Raw genomic sequence first — 27,084 nt, 5'->3', positions numbered from 1 at the left:
TGTGTGTGTGTGTGTGTGTGTGTGTGTGTGTGTGTGTGCGGGGCGGGTGCGGGGAGTTGTGCTATTTGTGGTCGGTGATGCAATGAATTCATTGCAATTTATAAACATTGCTAACATTTTCCACTGACTAGCGGTGCCAGGCAACAAATATTGCAGGCGTAAAATTGTTCTTCAGCAAAACACAAAGTGTCAGACATCTTTGGCGTAAGTGCTAATGTTGCTAATAATGAATTGTTCCATTAGCTAGCTCGATTCTATGCTAACCCAAGAAGCAAACGACACAAGTGTGTGTGTGAAATGTGCCTTTATTGTGATATTACAACCAGTTTGTCAGACTAGAAACCATCATGATAACGTTAGCATGATGTAGGGGAGCATCTCCTCCCTGGAACATATGGTGCTACGTGCTAAATAGGTTTGGTCAAAACAAATAAACAGTGAAACATTGTGTCCTTTAGATATATTACTACACATGTGTCTTAAATATCTCTAGTGCACTACATCTTGTGCTAGCTTCATCTGGAAACATTATTTCTAGTGCTTCAGTGTGAGGAAACATCTAGATCTTGATCATATGACCCATAAAGGGGAATCGTCCACTCCTGCGTCCTGCATGTGGGAGCAGTACAGGTCGTCCTTCACACCACCATGATGGGTGACCATGATGAGAATGAAAGAGCTATGAAGAGACACTGTTTGGACAAAAGTTTGTGGACACCTGACCATTAGATTAGTATGAACTTAAACTCCACTTTTCTGGTGAGATGTTATTTTAGATTTTGGTGTAGATTTCTGAAGATTTATTCGGCTACACGGGTGTTCGTAAAGTCAGGTACTGATGTGGGTGAGGTGAGGAGGCAGGTAGGTAGGGTGCAGTCAGTGTGAAGAAATTATCCTCAAATATGTCCAAACGTGTTGGAGCTCTATAGCAGGAGATTTTCCACCATATCAACCCACAGTAAGCAGATCTTCATAAAGCTGACTTTGTGCACAGGGTCATTGTCATGCTGCAACAGGTTTGAGTCTCCAAGTTCAAGTAAAAAGAGAATTTCATGCTTCTGCATCCAAAGACATCCTTTGCACTGACAGTTTGAGAAAGAACCACATCTGAGTGGAAAATGCAGGTATCCACATATTTTCCATAGTGCAAGTACATGCAGCTTTCACTCTTGTCTTTGGTGGAAGTTGGTGGTTTGTTCTCGCTGTTTTGTGAGTTGAACATCACAAATGTTTGTTGTTTCTTTGGCTTGGATACAGAGATGTTTGGTGTGGTGGTCAGAATTCTTAGTAGTTCAAGAGATCTGAGGCTAACATTCATGATCTCTGTTGTTTCAGGAAGCAAAACCTTGAACAGCTTGAACCCTGTGACCCGTAACGTCCTGCATCACCAAGTTCCATCCTGCACAATCTATAAATTACAGCTTGTCCTCCACACTGATGGAGCCCATTGTGTCCTTGGTTTCGCTGAGTTTCCGTGAGAAGGAGCTGATCTGTAGGCTGACCGAGTCGTTCCTCTGCTTTCCGATCTTTTGCACTTTCACCTTCCAGAGGCGCCGCAGCTGCTGGCGAAATCGATTCCCTACAAAGCAGTAGAGCAGCGGGTTGATGGCAGAGTTAGCGAAGCCGAGACACAGCGCGGGAGCCATCATGACGCTCATCACCTGCTGAACCTCACAGCTCCAGTTTACGCCAAACTCCTTCAGCACACCCATGAAGGACAGAGTGTGAAATGGGAACCAGCAGAAGAAGAATGCCGTGACGATGGCCAGGGCAACGCGGCGCACTCGCTCTAAACACAACGAATTGGGTTCCACCAAATCCGGGGATGTGAGCAGGTGACACCGGATTCGACTGTAGCACGTCGCGATGACAATTAACGGGATCAGGAAGCCGAAAATGTTCTTGCTGAGCGTGACCATGCCGTGCCATTGAGTGTTTGGATATTTTAGCACACAGGCTGTTACGTTATACTCTGCAGCGTGAAACGTTTCCCGGAAAACAACCACCGGAATGGTGGTGAGAGTCGCTAGGACCCAGATGACGGCGCACACACCCCGGGCGTGAAACACAGTGCGGGCGTGATATACACTTTCGGGGCAGTGCGACTGCAGAGGGTAGACTATGACGCGGTATCGGTCGATGCTCATTCCCATGATGAAGTAGATGCTAGCGTAGGTGTTTAGCGAGGTCAAAGAGCCGCACAGCTTGCACATGAACCATCCAAAGGGCCAGTCGTAACTCCGGAGGTAGTGCACTGCCCAGAACGGAAGCCCGATCAAAAACACCAGGTCAGACAGGGCCAGGTTTAACAGGTACGTGTTAGCAACGGTGCACCTTAGCGACTTCTGGCCCAGCACACACACAGCTAGCGTGTTCCCGAGGAAACCCAGGATGAAGATTATAAAGTAAATGATAGGCACAAGAGTCTGCTGGTAGTGAGAATTGGAGAAGGAGAGGAAATCGCACGAGTGGTTTGATGCGTCATGGAGGGACGGGGGCTCGCTGACTGTGCTCAGATTACTGGAGGAGTCTAATTCCATGGTGATTTCATGGGAAGTTCACTTTGATTAGGTCCCACTGCAGTAGACACAGAAAAAAAAAAAACAATAAGGTAACAATAAGACATTTAATATCACTGATCAACTCCCCTGTTGGGTTCTTAAGCCTGGATCTCAACCTTCTCTGCTCCAGGAACACTATACCATGGCTGACCATTAACTTTTGAGTCCAGCTTCCTAGCAAGCTGAGATATGAGAAGAAAATAATTTCCCAGTGCTGTAAAATACTTAACTAAAAGTCTTCTACTTCCTGCAGCCCCTGGTGGCCCGGATCTGGTACTACAGCTTCTAGCTATTAAAAATTTACTCTGTTGGCTGGTCAGTCACTTTGGAAGTAGAGAGCTCTTGGTCATGGTACTTGACATGTATATTTGATGTTCTAGTAACGATAATACGTGGTATGATAAACGCTGTGTTGCATTGAAATTTCAATTCCTCACCCTGTAGATCCTAGCCGAACATGGCCATTATTTTCTAGAGGACAAAAGAGACAGAAACAGAGCTGCAAGAAATAGTCATGGAGTTTCTGTTATTATTTCTCAGAAAGATTGAGAAATCAATTTACGACGCCCCAGACACTGACAGCGTGAAAAATTTCTGTTTGACGGGAATCGCACAATCGTGGAAAGCATGTCTGCGAAAAGACATGAAAACACATAAAAATACACGAAAACACATGAAAACTCAGGATTCTTTATGCAATTTAAATTCCAGCTTAGTGTGAAGAAATGCTCGGGTTGTGTAACGGAGCCCAGGTTTCCCCCGGAGCAGAGAAGCACAGAGACTTTGCATTCCGTGTTATGAAATTCTATTTATCACGGCTGTTATTCATAATGTTTTTTAAACCCCAGGATTTGTAACGGCATTGTGCAAGCTGTGGACACGAGGCCCGAGCGAGACTGAGTGGAAATCGACACGTGAAAGCTGCAGCTTTGGGGAGAAGAGAAAAAACAAACCCTGAGAAAGAAAAGCAGATTCCCACTGACAAGAGAGTCTCTGGTGAGATGAGTCGCGTGTGAAAGGGTTCAGCTTTCTAATGGAAAGAGCGCGCACGTGTCTGTGTGTGTGTGTGTGTGTGTGTGTGTGTGTGTGTGTGTGTGTGTGTGTGTGTAAAAGGCTTCACCACATGTTTATGACTTGACATGCTTGAAACCCCCATGTTCCTCAGCTGTTGGTTCCTCAGTGCCTCTGCGGTTTGTAGTAAATTGATTCTTGTTTTTCTCTCTGTTTTATTCAGATGAGGAATGAGTGAGTATTTTCTAGAGTTTAACACGTGAGTACGTGATGACGTGTGTGTACAACTGCAACTATTTATTACTAGTGCACTGTGGAATTTTATGAAACTTATGAAAAACAAACTATTCATTAACTAATCAATGAATCAAACTCTAAACTACAAACTCAATGAAACAAAGTTAATCACTGAATCTTAATATAAAAAGCGAATTATCGATTATTTGAAAAACAAATCAATCAATAAATCAACTCACTACTAAGTTTCAGATATATTTATATTTATATTTAAACGAGTTTTTATCTCACTTTGAAAAGCTCATTGTGTTCAAAACTTTTCTGCAGAACCAGTAATAATGTTTGTATGTTTGGGTGTTCGGTGGTTTAGACTTTATTCTGTCCAAACAGACCCTGAACTCATTAGTTGACTTTAGAACATTAGGTGTTTTTTCTTCTCTTTATTTAGATCAATAAACTCTGCTATTTGAGGCTCCCAACTTTCCCAAACCCTCCAGTCAGAGGAGTAACTGGAGCAGATCTGATAAAAGATGTCCACATCATGTCTAAAAACAAAACCCATGCAAGACAAGTGTGGAGCTGCATATCTGAAGTTCTCACAGTTTCACAGTTCCACATACCAAGAGTTTTAAAGTCCCACAATCTTAAAGTTCCCACAGTTTCACAGTCTCATAATCCAACAGTCCCACAGTCCCACACTTCCACAGTTCCCTAATCCCACAGTCCAAGAGTTCAACAGCTCCACAATCTCACACTACAACAGCTCCACAATCTCACACTACAACAGTTCCACAATCTCAAACTACAACAGTTCCACAATCTCACACTACAACAGCTCCACAATCTCACACTACAACAGTTCCACAATCTCAAACTACAACAGCTCCACAATCTCACACTACAACAGTTCCACAATCTCAAACTACAACAGCTCCACAATCTCACACTACAACAGTTCCACAATCTCACACTACAACAGTTCCACAATCTCACACTACAACAGTTCCACAATCTCAAACTACAACAGCTCCACAATCTCACACTACAACAGTTCCACAATCTCACACTACAACAGCTCCACAATCTCACACTACAACAGTTCCACAATCTCACACTACAACAGTTCCACAATCTCACACTACAACAGCTCCACAATCTCAGAGGAATTCTGTCATAAATAGAATTGTGTTAAAGATCCCAGAATATGTTTTATATTTTTGATTCTACAAAGTAATTCCATTTAGCTTTAATAGCAGCTTTGCACACACTCTGCATTCTCTCATCAGATCCATGAAGTCCTCAGCTGGAATGATTTTCCAACAATCTTGAGGAGTTCCCAAAGGTGTTGAGATGCTGCTTCTTCTTCATCTCTCTGGGATTTAGCTCAGTGAGAGACCAGGTCATCTGAGGCAGCACTTCATTACTTTCTTAATTGGATAAATAGCTCTTATGTAACATGGAGGTGTGTTTGGGGTCATTGTCCTGTTGGAAACAGAATAATGGTCCTACTGCAAACCAAAATGTAAATCAGATTGGTATGTGTCACTGTGGAAGCCATGCTGGTTAAGTGTGTCATAAATTTGGACTAATTTGCCACACTGTCACTAACAAAGGACCTCCACACCTCCACACCATCACACCTCCACACCATCACAAGAACCGTCGCTTCACCGCCTGTACAGTCAAAAGACAAAATTACAGATTTCCACTAATCTAATGTCCATGATGGATTTTTTCTCTTTGTTTAACAGTGTTTCCTGCCATAATCTGGATCTGTACAGTAGTTGTAGCAGGACTAATAGTGATATTGACTCTGCACAAGACGACTGATTCTCTAAAGCACATTCAGAAGGTAAGAAATTTCACAAATGAACTCTCTGAAACCCTTCCAGGTGAAACCCCGTGACTCTGATGAGAGAACGATGACACATGACGCTACTTTAGACAATCGAAAATATAAATTATATTCTTTATTCTTTATCACGTTTTTCAGTATTTGTGAAACATATGTACAATTTAAAAAATAATCAGAATACAGAAAAAAAGCTATATATTTAAAATGATCAGAAATAAACATAATGCACGGAAAAATGCTTCTGCTGGAGATGATGCACCACTGAAGGTGTGACTGTATACTGGGTAAAGCGTCTGAATACTCTCTGAATGCCCTGTACACACACACACACACACACACACACACACACACACACACTCATATACATATACACACAAACACCCTCATGTACAAAGACACACCCACAACCACCCAAACACACACACACACACACACACACAAACCACATACACCATGTAAATCCACAATCCACACATATTCACACACACTCATGTACATGAACACCCTCACAACCCCCAAACACACACACACACACACACACACACAATCTGTCCTGCAAGTCAGTTTCTTCTATAATATTTTGACATTGAGAACACGTTTTGTTGTTGCAGAGTCTGTTACAGAAATCTGCCAAACATTTATTTTGTTTGGGTAAAAAGAAAAGAGAAAGTGTGAAAGAGAGAGAGAGAGTGTGAGAGAGAGAGAGAGAGAGAGAGAGAGAGAGAGAGAGAGAGAGAGAGAGAGAGAGAGAATGTCTATACAGAAGGTTGTAATTGCCTGAGTATTTCTTTACAGTTTAAAAAAGATCTGGTTTTAGTTATTAGATGACATTAGGAAATCAGGTTCCTCCCGGGTTCCTCGCCTTCTCCAGGGGTTTTGTAGTGAATCCACAATCTCTAAGCTGTTGGATTTAAGGAGGAGTTTCCTCATATACAGCTGATAATGTCCAAAAAAATGCTACATATAATTATAATTGTGTTCATATTTATATCAATTTACTGTGTCATATTAATCATATGTAGGTTTGTGCCAAAAGTATTGGGACAGCTGACTTCTCCTCTGTATAAAGTTCAGCTCCAAAACTGTTACTCCAAAGTTGGAGTGTAGGATGTCTTTGGTAAAGTAGCATGCAATTTTGCCTTTATTAGATTTTGGAGACTCAAACCTGCTTCAGCGTGACATCTGTGCACGAAGCCAACTTCATGATACATTAGATGAAGTGGAGGATCTCCTGCTATAGAGTTCTGACCACAACCCTATTTATAGATATATTTAGAGAAGAAAGGAGTGATGTAATGTTTCAGCATAACACACACACACACACACACACACACACACACACACATACATTACAAACACTGTGAATAAGACTTGATGATGATGATGATGATGATGATGATGATGAGTTTTAAAAAGTTCTAAAATAAAATAAAGATCTTCTTACCGTTACTGTGAGGGAAACTACCCCATCAAGCTCCCCTGAAATGACCAACAGATGTTCATCTTCTTCCCAACTGTACACTGCTGCAGCACTGAGGTCTGTTTACACACACACACACACACACACACACACACACACACACACACACACACACACACACACACACACACACACACACACACACACACACACACACACACACACACTTTTACCTTTCTAATACAGGTAGTATGTTTAAGAGAGAGAGAGAAGGATGCAGGAGGTCTGTCTGATAGAGAACTTCCTGTAGTGCTTTTTATAAGCACAGGGGTCCAGACAGAGGGAGGGGAGCGGGGGGACAGAAGAGGAAGGACAGAGAATTGAGGAAAGATAAAGAAGGGGAAGGAAAAGAGAGAATAGGAATATGGTAGAGAGAGAGAGAGAGAGAGAGAGAGAGAGAGAGAGAGAGAGAGAGAGTGTACAGGTAGAAGGGAAGGATGTAAGGGAGAGAAGGAGGGAGGGAACATAAAATAAACAGGTACAGGGCCAAGAACAAGAAAATGAAAAAAAAGGAAGATTTAACAGAGAGTGAGAATAAATTTGCATATATATGTATATGTATATAACACTAATGTTGTGTATGGAAATTTGTATTTAATCTTATTGCATTAAATCAGTATTAACCACTTCATTCCCATTCCACTCTCAAAGTTTATTCCCGTCTCACCCTGCCACCATTCCACCCCCGGAATTCTCATCTCATCCACCTGATATTCCTAAAACCACCCAACCCCTAGAATTTGTATCTCATACCCCCATCTTACCTCTGTTATCGTACCCCCAATATTACCATCTTATACCAGTCTTCCCATCTCACTCTGTAATTCCCATTTTATCCCGCTGGTATTCCAATTTCACCCTGCCGTTCCATTACCCTGTAATTCCTATCTCATTCTTTCAGTATTCCCATCTCCCTGCCTCACCCTCCCGTGTATTTCCATCTAACCCCCTGTTATTTCTGTCTTCTAGCAATTTAATTTCAACCCCCACATTCCCGTCCCTAACTGCCATGAACTGATTTGCATTGGCCCCACCCATGATTTGCATATTTAGATCACAGATTATTTTTTTATTAATGTAGTTAATGCAAACAGGTGTTTTAAAATCAATACCTGTTTCTAGAAGCAGAAATGTGTGTGTGTGTGTGTGTGTGTGTTTGACATGTTCAGTCCGTACCTAATGGATGTAAACGCTATGTCGAGAGACACGTAACAGACGCGGGGTGCGAATGTCACCCCGCTCCCAGGTTGCCATGGGAACGGCCCAGCAAGACCTCCGTCCCCAGGACACTTGTCATAACGATGTCGTTAACGAGCATTGAGAGTGCTACGATAGAGATCGTGAAAAACAGCTCGAGAACCAATTTGGTGAAAGATGAGAACTTCATTACCCGTGTGTGTGTGTGTGTGTGTGTGTGTGTGTGTGTGTGTGTGTGTGTGTGTGTGCAGAAATGAGCAACATCCACATTTTTCTTTATATTAGGATAAAGAGGAACTTGTAAATCACATCCAGATGTTGCATCTTGATTTATTTTGACTGAATTTAATTTTCGATGGTTCGAGAGATCAAACACACGAGTTAGAAAACTTCTAAAGATCTCAGTTTACTTGCAGCCAAGCAGGTCCTTCTGAAAGATCTCATAAACACCATTTACCATTTAACTGAACTATAATGACAACTAGTCTTTGTTTCATACTTACCTAGTTATTTCCTTCTTGGTTAAGTAAAAACCAGGCTAGTATGAAACAAAGACTAGTTGTTGTTATAGTTCAGTTAAATATATTTACATAGCGTTATATATGATTCATAACTTCTTGAGACATGTTGATCTTGTCTGTACATAGCAGGTGATTTGAGACACAGGTATATGGAGGTTTGCTGGATGTTACAGAACACACTTGTTCTAAAGCGACGTTTCTGTTCCAGAAGATCTTTTTTTTTTTTTGCAATCATTTTAATCAGGAGCTGAACTTTATCCTCTACACCAGACACCGTTAATCACAAAGAGTCGAGATTCTCAAATTTACTCTAAAGCTCCTGAGATGCGACACAATCGACCCTCTGATGAAGAGAAGGTTTCTTCAAATTTCTCGCATTCTTCTAATCATTGCTGAGCCTCGTAAACTTTCACCCACTGCTATAAAAGGTTGGGTTTCTGTAGCGTTCATTATCATGGAACCTCCACACGTCAAAACAAATCGATCCATAACCACTCAAACGTTTCGCTGATTTATGGCCTCTTTCCGTCTTCTGTGTGTGTGTGTGTGTGTGTGTGTGTGTGTGTGTGTGTGTGTGTGTTTGTGAAAGCTTCACTTCATAACACTCTATTCACTTGTATAGTCCTCGTAAACACCATCATTAGTCCATCATGGACATGTCCCAAACCACATTCCCTACTCACATGTGCTCAACATTTACACTGTAATTAGTCCATTGTGTCCCAAACTGCACACACTCTATCCACTATAAAGTCCACATACACACCATCAGTTATACACTGTGGACGTGTCCCAATCCACATTCCCTACTTACTATGTACTCCGCATAAACACCATTTTAGTCTATTGTGGGCGTGTCCCAAACCACCAGCACTATTTGGAACGGCACATTTTCTAGGGTATTTGAGATAACCTGTATGAAACGTGACATATGGGTATATTTATGAGGGGGCGGAGTTTAAACTTTTCACAGCCCAATGAAGGTTTATGTATCTGGTGCTTGGACCCCTGATGTTTCCTCAGGAACAGAACTGGTACAAGTTTATGATGTTGAAAGAAACCCAGCATTCTGATTGGGTAAAGTCTCAGGGGAGTGTTTAATAGCGGATGTGTGCATTCTAAACTGAAACAGACTTACAGACCCTGAGAACTAATTTATACACACACACAAACACACACACACACACACGAGCGCGCGCGCACACACTTACACATACACACACACGCCCCATATACACACAGAGCATATGTAGAATATGCAGGATATTTCTTAGGTCAGGGATGACCATTTATTATACACACACACACACACACACACACACACACACACACACACACACACACACACACACACACTGACACTCACACACACTCACACACACACACATACACACACACACACACACACACACACACAACTCCTCCAGACCAGCATCCTGTTCCTCCTTCACTCATTTCTTTCACTCCTCTAATTCTTCAGGGTAAAGATTTGTGTGTGTGTGTGTGTGTGTGTGTGTGTGTGTGTGTGTGTGTGTGTGTGTGTGATTGTGTGTAAAAAGGAGAATGTGAATAAAAAAAGAAGTGAGAGAAAAAAGTCACAAGATATATGAAAATATGGAAGAAATGAAAGAGGGAAAGGGTGAGAGGTGAAATAAAGACAGGAATAGGAAGGAAGGATGGATAAATGGATGGATGGATGGAAGGAAGGAAGGAAGGAAGGAAGGAAGGAAGGAAGGAAGGAAGGAAGGAAGGACAGATATTAGAAAGCAGGGAAGGATTGATGAACTTAAAGAAATAGAAAGAAATAGAGAGATGGAAGAAAGAACGAACACAAACACTTTAATACCCTTAAATACAAGGCACCACATTGTAGAACATTAACACAGACTGTGACATGTCGAAAATACTGTTACATACACCGTTACATATTAAATAACATACTGTATTAACACAGAAACGACTGTAACACACTGTAACACATCATAGAACACTAATACACTGTAACACATCATAGAACACTGTAACACACTAACATAGAACACTGTAATAACACAGAAACTACGCCATAATGCACTGTAACACATTATTGAGCACTGTAACACACTGTAACACATTATTGAGCACTATAACACACTGTAACACATTATTGAGCACTGTAACACACTGTAACACATTATTGAGCACTGTAACACACTGTAACACATTATTGAGCACTGTAACACACTGTAAACACATCATAAAAACTGTAACACACTGTAACACATCATAGAATACTATAACACAATATGAAACACTGTAACACACTAACACCTTATGGAATACTGTAACAAATCCTAAATCTCTGAAACACAGTATGGAACACTGTAACACACTGTAACACATCATAGAATACTATAACACAATATGAAACACTGTAACACACTAACACCTTATGGAATACTGTAACAAATCCTAAATCTCTGAAAGTATGGAACACTGTAACACACTGTAACACATCATAGAAGACTGTAACACATTTGTAACACACACTAACACTTTTTAGTACATTGTAACACATCGTAGAACACAAACACAGACTGTAGCATTTCACAAAATACACCGTTACACATTACAAAAACACAGTAACACCTCATACAACCACGTTTATTTATTTCTTTACTCGATCTTTATATAAATAGAGTGTAAATGTAGAGGATTATTGATATTTTTTATCGTATTAAAAACAGACTGTGTTCTGTTTTTCGACCCCAAAGACTTAATTATGATGCCTATCAAACACAATATGTACTTTTTTGGTTTGGTTTTATTTGTGGAGTAGAAAATGATCCCGAGACATTAATGTGAAACTGATCTGCTCTCATTACAGAAGAGAAAAACAGGAAAAACAGGAAGTGGTTCAGCACTGTTTATAACAGTTCATATTACTAGTGAGAACTGAGATAACAGAAGGTTAAAGGTCACCGGCACAGAGTCCAAAACAGAGAAATCTGAGACAACACATATGGATGGACACACACACATATACACAAACAAATGCAGAAGTGTGTACACACGTATACACACACACACACACACACACACACACACACACACACACACACACACACACACACACACACTCCTGGTATTTGGAAAAAAAAAACTTAAAAAAATTGAGAATTTTTATGAGCAGGAGTAATGTACAGTTTGGCCAAAAGTTTGTAGACACACGATTGTTATGTACCGTTTAAACATTGTGTCCATGTGCTGTTATAATAAGTTCCACTCTTCTAGGAAGGTGTTCCACTAGATTTTGTGGAAATTCTGTGGTCCTTCATCAACAAGGGTGTTGGTAAAGTCAGGTACTGGCGTAGGTGAGAAGGTGAGGAGGTCTGGGGTGCAGTCAGCGCTCACATTTATTCATGTATAATAGAGAGCTCTATAGCAGGAGATCTTTTACATACTTCCAACTCATGGCAAGCAGATCTTCATGGAGCTGGCTTTGTGCACGTGGTCATGCTGGAACAGGTTTTGGGTCTCCTAGTTCAAGTGAAGGGAAAATTTCATTCTGCAGCATCCAAAGACGTCCAATACAATTGTGTGTCTCTACTTTTGTGCTAACAGTTCTAAGAAAGAACCTCATATGGGTGGAAAAGGTGAGCTTCTAATGAGAAATCACAACACACAGATCTGACTCGACATGAGATCTGATTTATTTATGAGAAAGACCAAAGAAAAATAATCTCATTGTTTTTGAGAGAATCACACATCAATGTTATTGACTATTATTATTGATACATTAATGGAATGAGTCTCCAGTGTAAGAAACATCTAAATAATGCAAAGAAACCCATGAAACAATACCACAGACCATGGTTTTGTTAAGAGGGGTAGAGGAGAAAGCCGGTGAAGGTGTTCCGGAGAAGATGATCGTCGTAGAGGGCATAGTTGGCGAAGAGTCGGGTGTACATGAGGTCTCCGACCTCCAGCTCGAGCACCAGGCCACTGGACACGTGTCTGAGCATGCCGTCTCCAAGACCCTCGCCCAAGTGCAGGATCATCTCACTGTTTTTGTACAGGTTAATGCCCATGTTGTGTCTGTTGGTGTTGTAGGTGGCACCCGTAAAGCGGATGTAGTACACGCCTTTAACCGGGGCTTTAAACACACCTGTAATAAACACACGGTTTATTTCAGCACTTTTGTGTAACAGTTGTGTAGAGTGTTAGGTGCTACAATGTGCAGGTGTGTGTTCATTACGGAACCTGTGAGCGGATCATAAGCTCCTCCGATGTTGCTGACGACTTTAGTGTAGATCAGATTGGTTTCATAGGCAAACGGTCCTTTCTGTCCTGAAGGTAATCCGGCACTAAACGCCACCTTCGGACGCTCTGCCAACACAAACATGAACACAACACAGATCTCATGATGACAGTCAGTTCAGAAGAAGCTTTAGGGAATAGTGTGTTATGTGTGCGTGTGTTCACCAGTGCTTTCTTTCTTCACGATCTCCAGTTCCTTCTTCAGGGCCAGCAGCTCGGCTGCCTGATCTTGGGAATAAAAGGAGGGATGTAATATTTTAGAATGGTGAGATGTTTCCAGCAAGTGATGATTAACTCTCAAGTCAAAGCAAACACAGACGGTAAACTCACTCTGGAAAGTTGGAAAGTTGACTAACGAGGGAAACTAGCAAGAGCAATGCATGTGCTGCACCTAGCCTCGGTTTCTAACCAGTATTCATCGTGTATAATAGCATGAGGGTGTTTACCAGCGTTCTCTTTCTTCATGCTTTCCAGGTCCCTCTTCACGCCCCACAGCTCGCCTGTCTGAACTTGATATGAAAGAGTGTATTATTTGGGGATGTTTAGATGTTAGTTTAGAAGCTACTCTTGTTTTTGATTATTAATAATATTAATAAGTGATTATTCATTACAGTAGAATTCACACCCACACTGCAGAATTCAGATATTCATCTCACCCGTGTTCTCTTTCTCAACTTTCTCCACCTTCAGCTTGAGCTCAGAGAGAGAGGCTGTCTGCTGCTGCACGAGCTCTTGGAGCTTCTTCACATCACCAGGGAGGTCCTGAGAGTCCGTATCCTGCAGACTGCTCGGCACGTGCAACAGCAGAAACAAGACAATCACCTGGAACATGCTTCTTTCCATCGTTACCGCTGAGATCTTTAGGTTCTACACGGCTCACTTAAATACAGATGTTATTGTGTAACAAATAATTATATGAATGTGAAGTGGTGTGTTGAAATCTGCTGATGAAGCACAACCCACACTCAGGTCAATCATTAAACTCTAAAAAAGACTAATAAAATATAGAAAGTTAACCTTCTAGAGCAGGAATCACAGAAAGAGAAAATATTACAGATGAGTAACTGTGTGGTTACATTTCTAAAATGCGCAATGTAATATTGGAACACACTGTAACACACTGTAAAACTGTGTGACATCATACAACACAATTACACAGTAACACACACTGCAGCGCATCATAGAACACTGTAACATTGTGAAGCACATCATAAAACATTAACTGCACTGGAACACATCATGGCCCACTGTAACATTCTGTCACACATCAAAGAATATTGTAACAAATCATACAACTGTCTCACACATCCTGTAACGCATCATGGAACACTGTAACATTCCAAGATCCAAGGCAGGCCGAGGCGATACACACTTGAGATATTTGAAGGTAAAACACTAAAATGTAGAGACAGAGGAGGGAAGTAACGGAGTTCAAATACTTCGTTACTGTACTTAAGTAGGTTTTTCTGGTATCAGTTTTTTACTCCACTATTTCTTTTTTAGACAACTTTTTACTTTTACTCATTACATTTTTACACAAATATCTGTACTTTTTACTTCTTACATTTTAAAAACCGGCTCGTTACTTTAGTTTTAATCCATTGATTTGGTGAAATATTTTTTTATTTTCACTGTGCGCCGATTTCAGCCGAACAACTGATTTCCTGTTACTGCGCGTCTTTTTCACTCCGCTGGTGTATAAAGTCCTGACCCTCACTCACCACAGATGTAGACTAGTTTATGGAGATAAGAATCAGCAGGCAGAAGCAGTAAGAAGTTTGGGGTTAATGTGGATGAGACAGAGGGAGTCAGTGATGAGAACATGACTGAGAACAGACACATTCCTGATCATCATCATCTTTTCTCTGCTTGTGTTCTATATGTGGATCTTCAGCCTGCATACATTCATTAGGTAACAACATTTTAATTCGTTTTGTATTAATATATATATATATATATATATATATATATATATATATATATATATATATATATATATATATATATATATATATATATATGTGTATGTATGTATATATGTATGTATATATATATTTGGCTGTCAAAATTAAAATGATTGTAAACGGCACTAAATTTTATTATTGCTATCAATTCAGCGCGCATTTCTGTTTCACCATTTTTATAGAAAATGTAAATACATAAATAAATAACTAAATAAAAAAGAGGAGAAATTAAAACCTTCTGCAAAAAATACGTTTATCCACGACATCCTTTCTTAGATATAAAATAAATAAATAAACTCCAGATAAAAATATTTTTAATCAGTAAACTTTTGTTTTATTTTTGTGCCAAGTCTCAAATCAAACACCAAATCCGCCATGTTTTACACAATTTACCCTCTGGGTGGCGTTTTGTGGGTTTTTCCCTCATAATGGAGACACAAACTTAAATTACTGTCTTTATTGATCGTACAGATAAAAACAATACATCATTCAAATCTGTAAAATGTCTATAATTTTATATATATATAGGCTTCCTGACTTGACTTGAAGAGGTGCAGTTTCTCCGGTGTCACCTCATTAACTGTCCGTGTGGAAACATAGCAAAGGATCTTAATGATGTCCACACGTCTCTGCACTGATACAGCCTTTATATTTAATCACTGTACATATGCTTACATACATATCACATGCTGTAAATATGATACATGTTTAACACCTCCAAGCTGCCAGTTTTGGGCACCTGAGCAAGCACTTAACTCACTACTGCTCATTTAGTAAATGAGATCATTAAGAGTCGCTCGGGAGAAACACTTCCAACAGGAAGTGGCTATATCTCGCTATCTTTGTCTCTCTATTTTCTCGATCTAATTGTCTCTGTGTCTCTTTTAGTAAATGTCTCTGTCTCACTGTATATGTCTCTCTCTCGCTGTCTCTCTATTTGTTTCTCACTCTTTCTAAAGCTGTGTCTGTGTCTCTTTGTCTTTGTCTCTGTCTTTCCTGCTTATTTACATGTCTAACAAAGTTTAGAGTTTTGAAGTAATGCCATTAGCGATCTATGATGAAATACTTTCCTGGTTCGATTCTTACCTCTAGTTTCATATTGAACATTATAAGAAGTTTTTAAAAACAGAACAATAAAAGGTCATTAAAATTGGTTGCTGGTAAATCATGGTATATCAGTGGTGCAGGTGTTGGAGACGTGGTTCTTGTACCTGAGTAACTTCTCATAGACTTCGAGTTACTGAGAGAATGAACAGGAAGGAGAAGTTTTGACCCTCTACCATCATGATCTAAGAGAAAACAGTGGTCTCTTAACTATAGAAAAACCAAGAGTCCAATAAGCAAAGCCTCGTTTGCCACCCCTCTGGTAGTGTAGTGGTTAGTGATGCAGCCTCTGCTATCTGACTCACCGGTTCAATTCCTACCCCTTAGCTTTCCTTTAAATTGTTTAAAAAGTTTTATAAAAGAACCAAAAAAGGTCCTAAAAATCAGGTTCTTGCAGGAGATCCTGTGGCTCAATTGGAAGAGCTCTGCCTCTGGGTTGAGAGGTTGCCGGTTCAAACCCCGGCCAGGGCTCAAAGTTAAGAGTGTGGAAGGTTCCGGTGATCATAGTGAGGAAGGTGTCAGAAATGGCTGCGTGGAAGGTCGGATGTGGACGGTTTCAGAGGGCATATCCTGAACCAGGGGGGCAATAATCAGGCGTCTGCCCCCCTGGCGCCTGAGAAGCTGAAAACAGGGGGTTATGAAGCAAAAACATCCAAAAAAGTATCAACATAGGCTCCTGGCAGAAAAAATTTTTTTTTTTTTCTTTCCCTCTCCCCCTAAATGCAAAACTATCATACTCAGTGTGTTATGTATTTATTTATTTATTTATTTATTTTTTTTTTTTTTGTCTGAAGCTGTAACCCAGCAGGTCTTCACAGCCTTCATTCACAGTCACCCACTCCATTGCTCACCACACAACTTACCCAGGGGACAAGCCAGATTTGAACCAGCAACCTCTGAGCTCAGAGGCAAGGCTTTTACCACAAAGCCATCAAGTCCCACAACACCTTCTTTTTTTGGGGGGTTTATCCTTCGTTTCATGCTTCAAAGCAAGAAATTTAGACCAGAAAGAAACACAGAAAGCAGGATTCAAACCCTGAACCCCACCAACAGCAAAATACCAGACTTAACCCACTGAACCATCAGGAACGACAGGCTGTTCCAATTGTTTAGAGCAGGTCTATCTTCTCTTTTTAAACCATCAACACAAGAATATAATGCAAAAGACAGACTTAGGAAGCAAACCCATATCATGACTAGCAGGGACAATGCAGGATTTGAACCCTGATTCACACCATTAGCAAGGCACCAGCATTAACCCACTGAACCATCAGGAAGGACAAGCTGGGAAGCTTGTTCAGAGCAGGTCTATCGTTCTTTTTAACCCATCAAAACAAGAATATGAAGATGTAGGAATCAGGAATTTAACCTACCTCATGACTAGCAGACAGAAAGCCAGGTTTGAACCCTGACCACCAACATTAACAAAGTACCAGCCTTAACCCACTAAGCCATCAGGAAAAAACAGGATGAGAAGCTTGATTAGAGCAGGTCTATCTTTCTTTTCAAACCATCAACACAAGAATTTAACGCTAAAGAAAGATGTAGGAAGCGAATACAGATGTAAGTAGCACAAGTTGAACCCACATTGTAAATAGCAGGAAGAAAGCAGGATTCGAACCCTGATCCCCACCACCAGCGACACACCAACGTTAACCCATTGAACCATCGGTGAGGACAGGCAAGGAAGCTTGTTTAGAGCAGGTCTATCTTTCTTTACAACACATTATAAACAAAAATATAAAGCTAAAGAAAAATGTAGGAAGTGAATCCTGATCGTGACTGGCAGACAGAAAGCAGGATTCAAACCCTGAACCCCACCAAAAGCAAACACCTGATTTAACCAACCAAACCATCAGAGAAGACAGGGCAAGAAGTTTGTTTAGAGCAGGTCTATCTACCTTTAAACCATCAACACAAGAATATAAAGCTAAAGAAAGATTTAGGAAGCAGGAACATAATCGACATCACAACTAGCAGGATTCAAACCCTGATCCTCACCATCAGCGAGGCACCAGCCTTAATCCGATGAACCATGGATCCAAGCCTTAAACCACTGCTGAAATGCATGTGTGCTTTTTGGAGGGTTCATACTTTGTTTCATGCCAGTGCAGTAAGAAAGAAGGCATGTAGGACTGATTTTGAAACCTTATCACCAGCGTGGACTATATTAAGGACCATGTTCAGGCACAAGCCTTAACCCACTGAGATACCACAGAAGTGCTTTTTTTTTTGTTTTGTTTTTTGGTTGAGTTATCTTTCATTAAACAGCAGGAAATCAAGAAATTAATCAAACACAGAATTGAAATGTTTCCAGAGTGAACATGTCCAGAAGTTTTATTTACCAACACAGCAACTACCAGCTCAAGCAGGAATCAAACTCTCAAACTCATCCTCGTGGGGACCCTGATATTAACCCACTATGCTATCACATCTATCTATCTATCTATCTATCTATCTAATATGATGTGAGGTCCAGTTAACAGCTAAAACAGGTAGAAGTAATAACTACTTTTTACTTAAGTACATGTCTGAGCCAAAACTTCTTTACTTTCACTTGAGTAAAAAGGTATAATCAGTACTTCAACTTTTACTCGAGTATTTTTAACATGAGGATCTGCACTTCTACTTAAGTAAAGGATGTGTTTACTTTGCCACCTCTGTGTAGAGATAACAGTCTTGTATAGTGTTGTGTTGATGTACTACTGCCCTCTATTGAACAGACAGGAGAATGCAGTTCAGCAGATATTCACTAATGAAGCAAATACAGTACATATAACTCTACTTTCCATAATAAACAGTGGTGTCAAGTAACGAATTATAAAAACTCTCAGGACTGAAATTGAGTAGTTTAAAAACTGTACTTTTAGATTTACTTGAGTACATATTTAGTGCTGAATCTGTACTTTCATTGCACTACTTTACCATTGCTACTTCATCCACCTGTTTACTGGGGGCACTTCTGTAAAAACCTCAGCCGGAAGTAGGAGCAAAGTTGACTGACTTTCACTGACGGCTATATGATTTGTTTATGTGCGGTTTGGGAACATGTTAAAATGGGAACATGCGGTTTGTGAACAACGACTGCTGTTCATAGTTGTACTTTTAATCAGAAGACGGTTAATTTGTGGATTAAAGAACAGTGCATGAAGCTAAAGTTAGAGTGGCCTGCACCTGCAAGAGAGTGTATGACATGCCTGTGTTTCCTTGCCTGAGTAGTAGATAGACATTAAACACACTTTATAAAAAAAAGTCATCATCAACATCGTTTTTACTTAAATTACTGATAAAAGCATGCTTTGGGTGTTGAGCTAATATTGGCTGGAATGGAACGTTGTTATTTGAATAACTGCTGGTACTGGGGCAGAATCGGACAGGAGATGGGTCTGCTTTGGGACACTTGTTGAGGACATTCGTTAACTGAGGAAAAGAGACCTTTTTTAAAAGCCAGTATGGAGATAAAGATTGTAAGTGTGTTGAACTGAAAGTAGTGTGAAAAACTATTCAGTGCTGCTGGGAGGGGCTTTGGGTAGTTTGGGGCGGGGCTTTGGATAGGAGTGTTAGAGACTTATCATAGTTTATTGGCTGTAATCTTTCACCCATTTAGAAGTTAGAAATCATGCTGGCATTTTCTGTGCTATTTTACATAATAAAATCAAACGTTGACTGGGTGAGCAAGACACACATTTGGGTGGACTCAGCCCTCCTCTGCCCACTGCTGCCACAGGCTCTGTTCCAGAAGGGGTTTCTATTCAGTATTGATCTAATTTCTAGCTTCTTTTTTATCTTTTAAGTTCATCAAGTTTGGAAAACACAATGTTCCTACAGCAAATTTCAGCTGGTAAAGTGCAGGATGAACAGCTACATCGATGAGTGCACACAGCAGTATAATTACACAATGGTTAACACTGTAACACGAACACACTGAATAACACACCATAGAACACACACAGAGTGTAAAACACTGCAGCCACTGATGTAACACCCAGAGACGTAGAGTCTCGTTTCATTGCGAGACACAGCGTTTAGTTTTACGAATAAATCACAACATTTGAGATCTAACTTGACTTGACATCGGGTTTATTTGTGAGAAAGAAAACTAGAAAACGGAGAGAAATCATAAGAGTAATGACAGTGAGGCCTACACACACCAACGTGACACGTTCACACTTGTTTGGGTGGAGATTTAATCTGTAATGCAGATCGTGGTTTTGTTAAGAGGTGAAGAGGAGGAAGCCGCTGAAGGTGTTGCGGAGCAGATTATCGTCGTAGAGGGCGTAGTTGGTGTAGAGTTTCAGATACATGACGTCTCCAGCGAGCAGCTCCACCACAAGGCCACTGGACACGTGTCTGAGAAGGCCATCGCTTTGAGCCTCACCTAGGTGCAGGAGCAGGTCACTGTTCTTGTACAAGTGAACACCCATGTTGTTGCTGTTGGTGTTGTAGGCAGCGGCTGTGAATCGGATGTAGTACACGCCTTTAACCGGAGCTGTGAACACGCCTGCAATAAACACACACAGGATCATTTTAGCACTTTTGTGTAAAAGTGTTAGATGTCACACTGTGCAGGTGTGTGTTACGATGTACAGCACCTGTGTATGGGTTATAAGCTCCTCCGATGTTGCTGACCACTTTACTGTAGATCAGAGTGGTTTCAACATTAAAAGGTCCTTTCTGTCCTGGAGATAAACCGGCGCTGAACGCCACCTTCGGCCGCTCTGCCAACACAACACACAACCATGAACACAACACAGGTCTCCTGATGACACTCAATTTGGAAGAAGCTTCAGGATATAATGTGATGAGTGTTGAGTGTGTTTACCATTGTTTTGTTTCTTCATGCTCTCCAGTTCCTTCTTCACATCCACCAGCTCTCCTGTCTGAGCTTGGGAATAAAGAAGTGCAATTTGTAAGACTTATGAGATGTTTCCAGAAGTTAACCAGCAAATGATGAGTGAAATTAAACACAGACAGTGTTGGTGCACCTAGCAGGGGTTTCTAAGTTCTTTTTATCTTCTTTTTACTATGTTCCTACAGACTGGCCTGAAATTCAGCTGGTAAAGTGTAGGATAAACTGCTACATCGATGAGTGTGATGGAAGGAATCATGATGTTTGTCTCACCTGTGCTCTCTTTCTCCATGTTCTCCATCTTGACCTTGATCTCGGTTAAAGCAGCCACCTGCTGATACACGATATTTTGGAGCTGCTTCACATCATCGTGTTCCTCCTCAGAGTTTTCCTGACTATGTGATTCCTGCTGACTGCTCGTCACCAGGGCCAGAAGCAACATCAGAGCCAGTGCATAGAACACAGTTTTCTCCATCCTCAGCATTGAGATCTCTCAGGTTCTCTTCTTCTTTCTTCTACACCAAAGCCTTTATATAGCAGAGATTCAGAAATCACCCTATAGATTTCCTTCTATGAAGGTTCCTCATTCAGAACATTCTTGTATATAATTTCCACATTCTGAACATTCAGAGAACGTTTTTCCATGCAGGTACAATTTCACCTGAGCAGGAGTATAAACTTACAGAACAGGAACTTCGAAAAGACAAACATGAGAAGAGTGTTAGAATTTAGGGTTCAGGTTCCGTGCTGGTAAATCGGTACATTTCCTTTCTGATAAAGTTGTGTATCAGAATGTGGTGGAACACACACCATGAGAAAACCAGTAACAGCCATTTAGCTCTGTAAAGACCCATTGTAACACACTGTAACACACACATACTTTATCATGTAACACAAAATAACACATACATAACACTGTAACACACAATGTGCAACATTCTGTAACACATCATAGAATATTGTAACTAAAACACAACAAACAACAATGTAACATGTTGCAGATTAGTGTAACACAGTGTTCCATATCTCACAGTGATGTAGCAACATGTTCAAGTCCCGCATTTCACAAGTCTGAATTTATCGATTAAACTGAGCAAAGGTCAGCGGAAAGGAACGATTTCATCACATCCATTTAAAGCAGCCGCTGTATATAAACGTTGGTGTAAAAGCGAGTCATGTAGAACACTCAGCAGTGAAGATGGAGAGAATCGCGTTCCATGTTCTCATCACGTTTCTGCTGATGCCGGAGCCAAGCCTTCTGCAGGAAACAGAAATGAAGGGAACTTCTCAGGATGTATGCTATGAGATGAAGCAGCTCAGAGAGCTCCTGTATCAGCAAGTGGCCGCGTTATCCGAGCTCAAGGTCAAGATGGAATACATGGAGAAAGAGAACACAGGTGAAGCGACCTTCACACTTCACTCCATCACGTTCAGAGTTAATGTACCTGACCATTCTGCTTTTCAACATCCGAAACCTGGTTCAGTTTGTTGAACAATCTACAACCGTAGTGTTGGGGGTTTAGATAATTGTACTCTACATAACCATCAGTTGCTAGTTAACTTCTGGAACATCTAAACATTACACTTTTCTTTATTCTATAGCTCAGGCAGCTGAGCTGATGGTCGTGAAGAAGGAATTGGAAAGCGTGAAGAAACAAAACGCTGGTAAACACTATTCCCTGGAGCTGCTTCCTCACATTCACAGAATAATCTTATATTATAAACACGGGTGACAACAGACTCCTACATTAGACTCTCGCCTCAGACTCTCAACGTGTCATCAGGAGACCTGTGTTGTGTTCATGGTTGTGTGTTGTGTTGGCAGAGCGGCCGAAGGTGGCGTTCAGCGCCGGTTTATCTCCAGGACAGAAAGGACCTTTTAATGTTGAAACCACTCTGATCTACAGTAAAGTGGTCAGCAACATCGGAGGAGCTTATAACCCATACACAGGTGCTGTACATCGTAACACACACCTGCACAGTGTGACATCTAACACTTTTACACAAAAGTGCTAAAATGATCCTGTGTGTGTTTATTGCAGGCGTGTTCACAGCTCCGGTTAAAGGCGTGTACTACATCCGATTCACAGCCGCTGCCTACAGCAGTAACAACTACAACATGGGTGTTCACTTGTACAAGAACACAGAGCACCTCATGCACTTGGGCGAGTATGATAAAGACGGAACTGCCAGACACGTGTCCAGCGCTCTGGTGCTCAACCTGGAGGTCGGAGACGTCATGTACCTCCGTCTCCTGACCAACTACGCCCTCTATGATGATGCTATGCTCCGTAACACCTTCAGCGGCTTCCTCATCTTCCCATTTTAACAAATCTTTGGTGCCAAGAATTATTACTGCATTATTATGTTTCTGTTGAGCTTCGTTTCTAATGTAAACTTTACAGCATTGCCTCTGACACTGGAGACTCCTTCCATGAATGTTACAAAAAATCTGTTACTTTATATTTCAGCAGTCTTCAGAATCATACAAATATAGTGAACACACCATAATTATTTGCAGGGTGTCTGTCCTGTGTTTGTGAAAAACATATCTGGGCATAAACATCTCACATTAATGTGTGATTCTCTCACTGTTTATGCAGAAATAGATGTAGGAGCCTTAAAAACATCGATCATTTCTCTCGTTACTCCTGTTCTTAAACAAATAAATCAGGTCTCATGTGAAGTCAGATCGCAGTGTGTGGTGATTTATTTAGAAGAAAATGATTTTTTAGCAGCACAGATTTATTCCAAGGGTCAGGAAAATATTGTACAAATCTGTATCAGTGTCTATCATATTTCCAGATTTTCCTGTTCTGTATTATTGAAAAGCGTCTAAACTGCAATCTCGTGTATTTTCACTAGAGGGCAGTATTACAGCAACTGGATTTGTAACACTGACACATACTACTACACTCTTGCAGACACTGTAACACACTTTTATACACTTGTACACACTGTAGCACACTTGAGCTGATGAGTGGAACAATGCAGCCCACATCATTTCAGCTCAATTGTACTTTTGGATGCAGGTCGATCTTAAAGTTCCCTTTCTGCACTGCAGACCCTTCAGTTACACCCCTACATGCTCCTCATATGAGTGCTGCTGGACGGGAACAGCACCACATATGTTGTGGACAGCGCAACAGCACATGGCCATCGGGGGTGTGCGCTTGTGTGCGCGCGTACGTGTGTGTGCGCGTGTTCGTGTGTGTGTGTGTGTGTTTTGTGTTTTGTAGCGACTCCTTACCATCAATGCTAACATCAACTTCAGCATTAACCACCTAACTAAATCTGAGGAACTTGATGATGGTCAGAACATGTTTAAAGTGTTTAAACCATGTTTAACACTGCTCCAATTATCCAAGTTTCTCCAATGGACATGGAAGCATCAGAACTGGACCATAAAACAATGGAAGAAGGTGGTCTGGTCTGGTGAAGTAGGTTTTCTTTTCGATCATTTGGATGGTCGGGTGCTTGAGCATGGCTTACCTTGTTAGGAGATAGCACCAGGATGCAGGAGGAGAGAAGGTGGAAGCAGTGTGATGCTCTGGGTGATGTTCTCCTGGGAAATTTTGGGTCTTGGTGTTCTTACAGACTTCCTGCAGTTACACTCTATCTTCACAAGTGTTCACTAATGGCCATGTTCTCTTTCAGTAGGATAACACCCCCTGAAATCACTCACTGACCGGAAGTGGTTTGAGGAACATGACAAAGAACCAAAGTTGCCAAGAATCGTTGTTTAGTTACCCTCATATTAATTGACCTTTTCTTTCACTTCTTCTTCTTCTACAGTATCTTCTATGGCATCACAGAGAATCATCTAGCACAGCGAATCATCTGGTGACGGTCTACGGAACATTATGAGCAAATGTTGCAAACGCTCTAGTGCCACCATCAGGACAAATTTGGACGTACCTTTCTGGACATCAATTTTTTATCATATTTTCTACAAGAGCCTAAAATCTCTGGATTCCCTGCATCGCAACAAACGAGGCGAGTTCCTGAAGCGTGAGCAAAACGTAAGATGGTTCGACCTTCTTCATTTCTGCTCGCAGTTTATTTATTTTACGGCTCTTAAAAAAACGTTGCGGCAACAACTGAAAAAGCGTCGCTTTCAAAAGCCTGCGTTTTCACAGTCCACACAAAAACACCATTTTCAAATGTATCCACTTTGGAGAGTGTTTTCAAGAAGCTACGTTTTTATTGACTATAAAGCCGTCTCGGTGTAACGGAATAACAAAACAGAGAGAGAAAAATATTCATTTTCAAACAAAAACTTATTTAGTGTGGACACGGCCCGAGACTGCATCTAAGCAGCAACTTTGCCACCTGATAAAAGACCTGCTCAGCATCTTCAAGACCTTAAACTGTGCAGCTAATTTAATTCCAGCACCACCTACTGGTGAAAAGTAACAATAACATGTTACTGTACATGTAACAGTAACAAATAACTGTCATTGTTGCTCCTCCTCCACCAAAAGTTTTCCAATCCTCTGCAGATGTGGTTCAAAAACATCTTACCACTCAAGTACCAGCTCTGTTTTCCTGGGATTAATTACACAACAGGTGTGAACGTATGACTCAGGTGCTTAAACTCTAAAACGCTGCCTCTAGCTGTTATTATTAGAATAGATTTTAATATGTTGAAAAAATAAAGACACTATAAACCATTACTGTGGATTGAAGGTTTTAAAGTAATAAACGATCACCATGACGACTTCAATGAAACGAATCGTTTAATAGATTCAATACGTTATTATACAAAAGAACAGGAATAGAAAAGGTCCTTATGAACAGAAGTCACGTGTGAATCCACGGATCTGTGCTCATCGTCTCAACGCTGACGTTTTACTCGGAACGAGCTAAACATCTTCACACCTCACATGACACTATAAGGCCAAAAGTATGTGGACACCTGCCCATACAATTCCTATGTGCCTCTTTTTGAACATCTCATTCCACACCAGAGTCTCCATTCTCTGTTATAATGAGCTCCACTCTTCAGCGAAGATGTTTTCTATTCGATTTTTGTGGACATTTATTCAGCTACAAGGATGTGTGTTAGTAAAATCAGATTCTAATGTATTTGAGATGAGAACCCAAAGATGTTCAATAGGTTTGGAGATTTGTAACATCTTTCACAGCTTCCAATCCATGTAAACCTAATTCTTCATGGAGTTGGCTTTGTGCACAGGAGCACGGTCCTCCTGGAACAGATTTAGATCTCCTAGTTCAAGTGAAGGAACGTTTTCTGCTACACGGTCCAAAGACGTCCTGTACAATTGTTAGCCTCTGACTTTGTGGGAACGGTTTGGTTGAAGAACCACATATGGAATAGTCGGGTGTCCAAATACTTTTGGCTGTAAAATGGAGTAAACTTGGTCTAATAAAATAAAAGGATAAAACAAAACAGCTAAAATACTGGAGGTCATCGGAGACGGGGAGACGATTTCCAGACTTCAGAGAGTAAAACTAGCTTAGAAATAAATTAGCTGAAAAAGATAGACGGATTAGAAAAACAAAACAAACAAAAAAACATTAAAAACAAGCCTTAAAACTGGAGAGTCGCTAAAATTGAGCGAAACAGAGAAAGGCTAATGCTAATAATAATAATAAGGCTACGATGTTTCCGCTTGTTAAGTACCTCAACACATTAATAAAGTCAGTAAGACCCATCTATCTTGCTAGTCAGCTGCTTTGATACACAGCTGCTACGTAGGCGTCATGCTAGCTACCTTGGAAAGACACACAAGGCAGATTTGCTAGCAAGCTGTGAAGGTAGCGTTAGCATAATAGCTGTTTCAGGGTTTTTTTTAAGAATGTGTTTTGATTAAAAATAAACAAAAATGAAATAAGGTGAGAAAAGAACATAGAAACTTAAAAAAAAAAAACTTGCTAGGATGACAGACATTTAACATGCTAAGTGTTAGCATAGTTAGCATTGTGGCATGGTTTTGGAAAATGGAGGAGGAAAATTTGCTTTATTTAATTAAATTTAAATAA

General features: G+C 40.7%; 5 protein-coding genes across 7 annotated transcripts in view; 1 reads left to right on the top strand and 4 right to left on the bottom strand.

Annotated features, from left to right (window-relative positions):
- Positions 1–289: 289 nt before the first annotated feature.
- On the bottom strand, positions 290–7,366 carry agtr2 (angiotensin II receptor, type 2). Of its 2 annotated transcripts, XM_046838576.1 has the most exons (3): positions 7,109–7,366; positions 6,889–6,892; positions 290–2,574 (listed from the first exon to the last, which is right to left on the bottom strand). In XM_046838576.1, exon 3 carries the CDS (start codon positions 2,538–2,540, stop codon positions 1,416–1,418), a length of 1,125 nt encoding a protein of 374 aa, XP_046694532.1. In that variant the 5' UTR covers positions 2,541–2,574; positions 6,889–6,892; positions 7,109–7,366; the 3' UTR covers positions 290–1,415. The 2 variants fall into 2 exon arrangements, with proteins under 2 accessions (XP_046694532.1, XP_046694531.1); XM_046838575.1 differs by lacking the exon at positions 6,889–6,892 and having other exon boundaries at positions 290–2,577.
- A 5,166-nt stretch (positions 7,367–12,532) lies between these two features.
- Positions 12,533–14,091, bottom strand: LOC124378821 (complement C1q-like protein 2). The gene is made up of 5 exons (XM_046838594.1): positions 13,818–14,091; positions 13,608–13,670; positions 13,327–13,389; positions 13,105–13,230; positions 12,533–13,009 (listed from the first exon to the last, which is right to left on the bottom strand). Exons 1-5 carry the CDS (start codon positions 14,002–14,004, stop codon positions 12,723–12,725), a joined length of 726 nt encoding a protein of 241 aa, XP_046694550.1. The 5' UTR covers positions 14,005–14,091; the 3' UTR covers positions 12,533–12,722.
- A 6,269-nt stretch (positions 14,092–20,360) lies between these two features.
- Positions 20,361–22,130, bottom strand: LOC124378822 (complement C1q-like protein 2). Of its 2 annotated transcripts, XM_046838596.1 has the most exons (5): positions 21,762–22,130; positions 21,352–21,605; positions 21,052–21,114; positions 20,822–20,947; positions 20,361–20,730 (listed from the first exon to the last, which is right to left on the bottom strand). In XM_046838596.1, the coding sequence occupies exons 2-5, from the start codon at positions 21,560–21,562 to the stop codon at positions 20,444–20,446; spliced, it is 687 nt and encodes a 228-aa protein (XP_046694552.1). In that variant the 5' UTR covers positions 21,563–21,605; positions 21,762–22,130; the 3' UTR covers positions 20,361–20,443. The 2 variants fall into 2 exon arrangements, with proteins under 2 accessions (XP_046694552.1, XP_046694551.1); XM_046838595.1 differs by lacking the exon at positions 21,762–22,130 and having other exon boundaries at positions 21,352–21,691.
- An 81-nt stretch (positions 22,131–22,211) lies between these two features.
- Positions 22,212–23,768, top strand: LOC124378823 (complement C1q-like protein 2). The gene is made up of 4 exons (XM_046838597.1): positions 22,212–22,475; positions 22,681–22,743; positions 22,904–23,029; positions 23,121–23,768. Exons 1-4 carry the CDS (start codon positions 22,277–22,279, stop codon positions 23,405–23,407), a joined length of 675 nt encoding a protein of 224 aa, XP_046694553.1. The 5' UTR covers positions 22,212–22,276; the 3' UTR covers positions 23,408–23,768.
- Positions 23,769–25,799: 2,031 nt separating this feature from the next.
- tpcn1 (two pore segment channel 1) overlaps positions 25,800–27,084 on the bottom strand; it is a 15,008-nt gene continuing 13,723 nt past the window's right edge. The window contains 1 exon segment of the mRNA XM_046839368.1: positions 25,800–27,084. This exon segment is cut by the window's right edge and continues 764 nt beyond it. The gene's annotated coding sequence lies outside the window, so the exon portion shown is untranslated.

Source organism: Silurus meridionalis, chromosome 25 (genome assembly GCF_014805685.1).
Source record: "Silurus meridionalis isolate SWU-2019-XX chromosome 25, ASM1480568v1, whole genome shotgun sequence".
Lineage (NCBI taxonomy): Eukaryota > Metazoa > Chordata > Actinopteri > Siluriformes > Siluridae > Silurus > Silurus meridionalis.
This window is presented reverse-complemented; position numbering and strand designations above follow the sequence as displayed.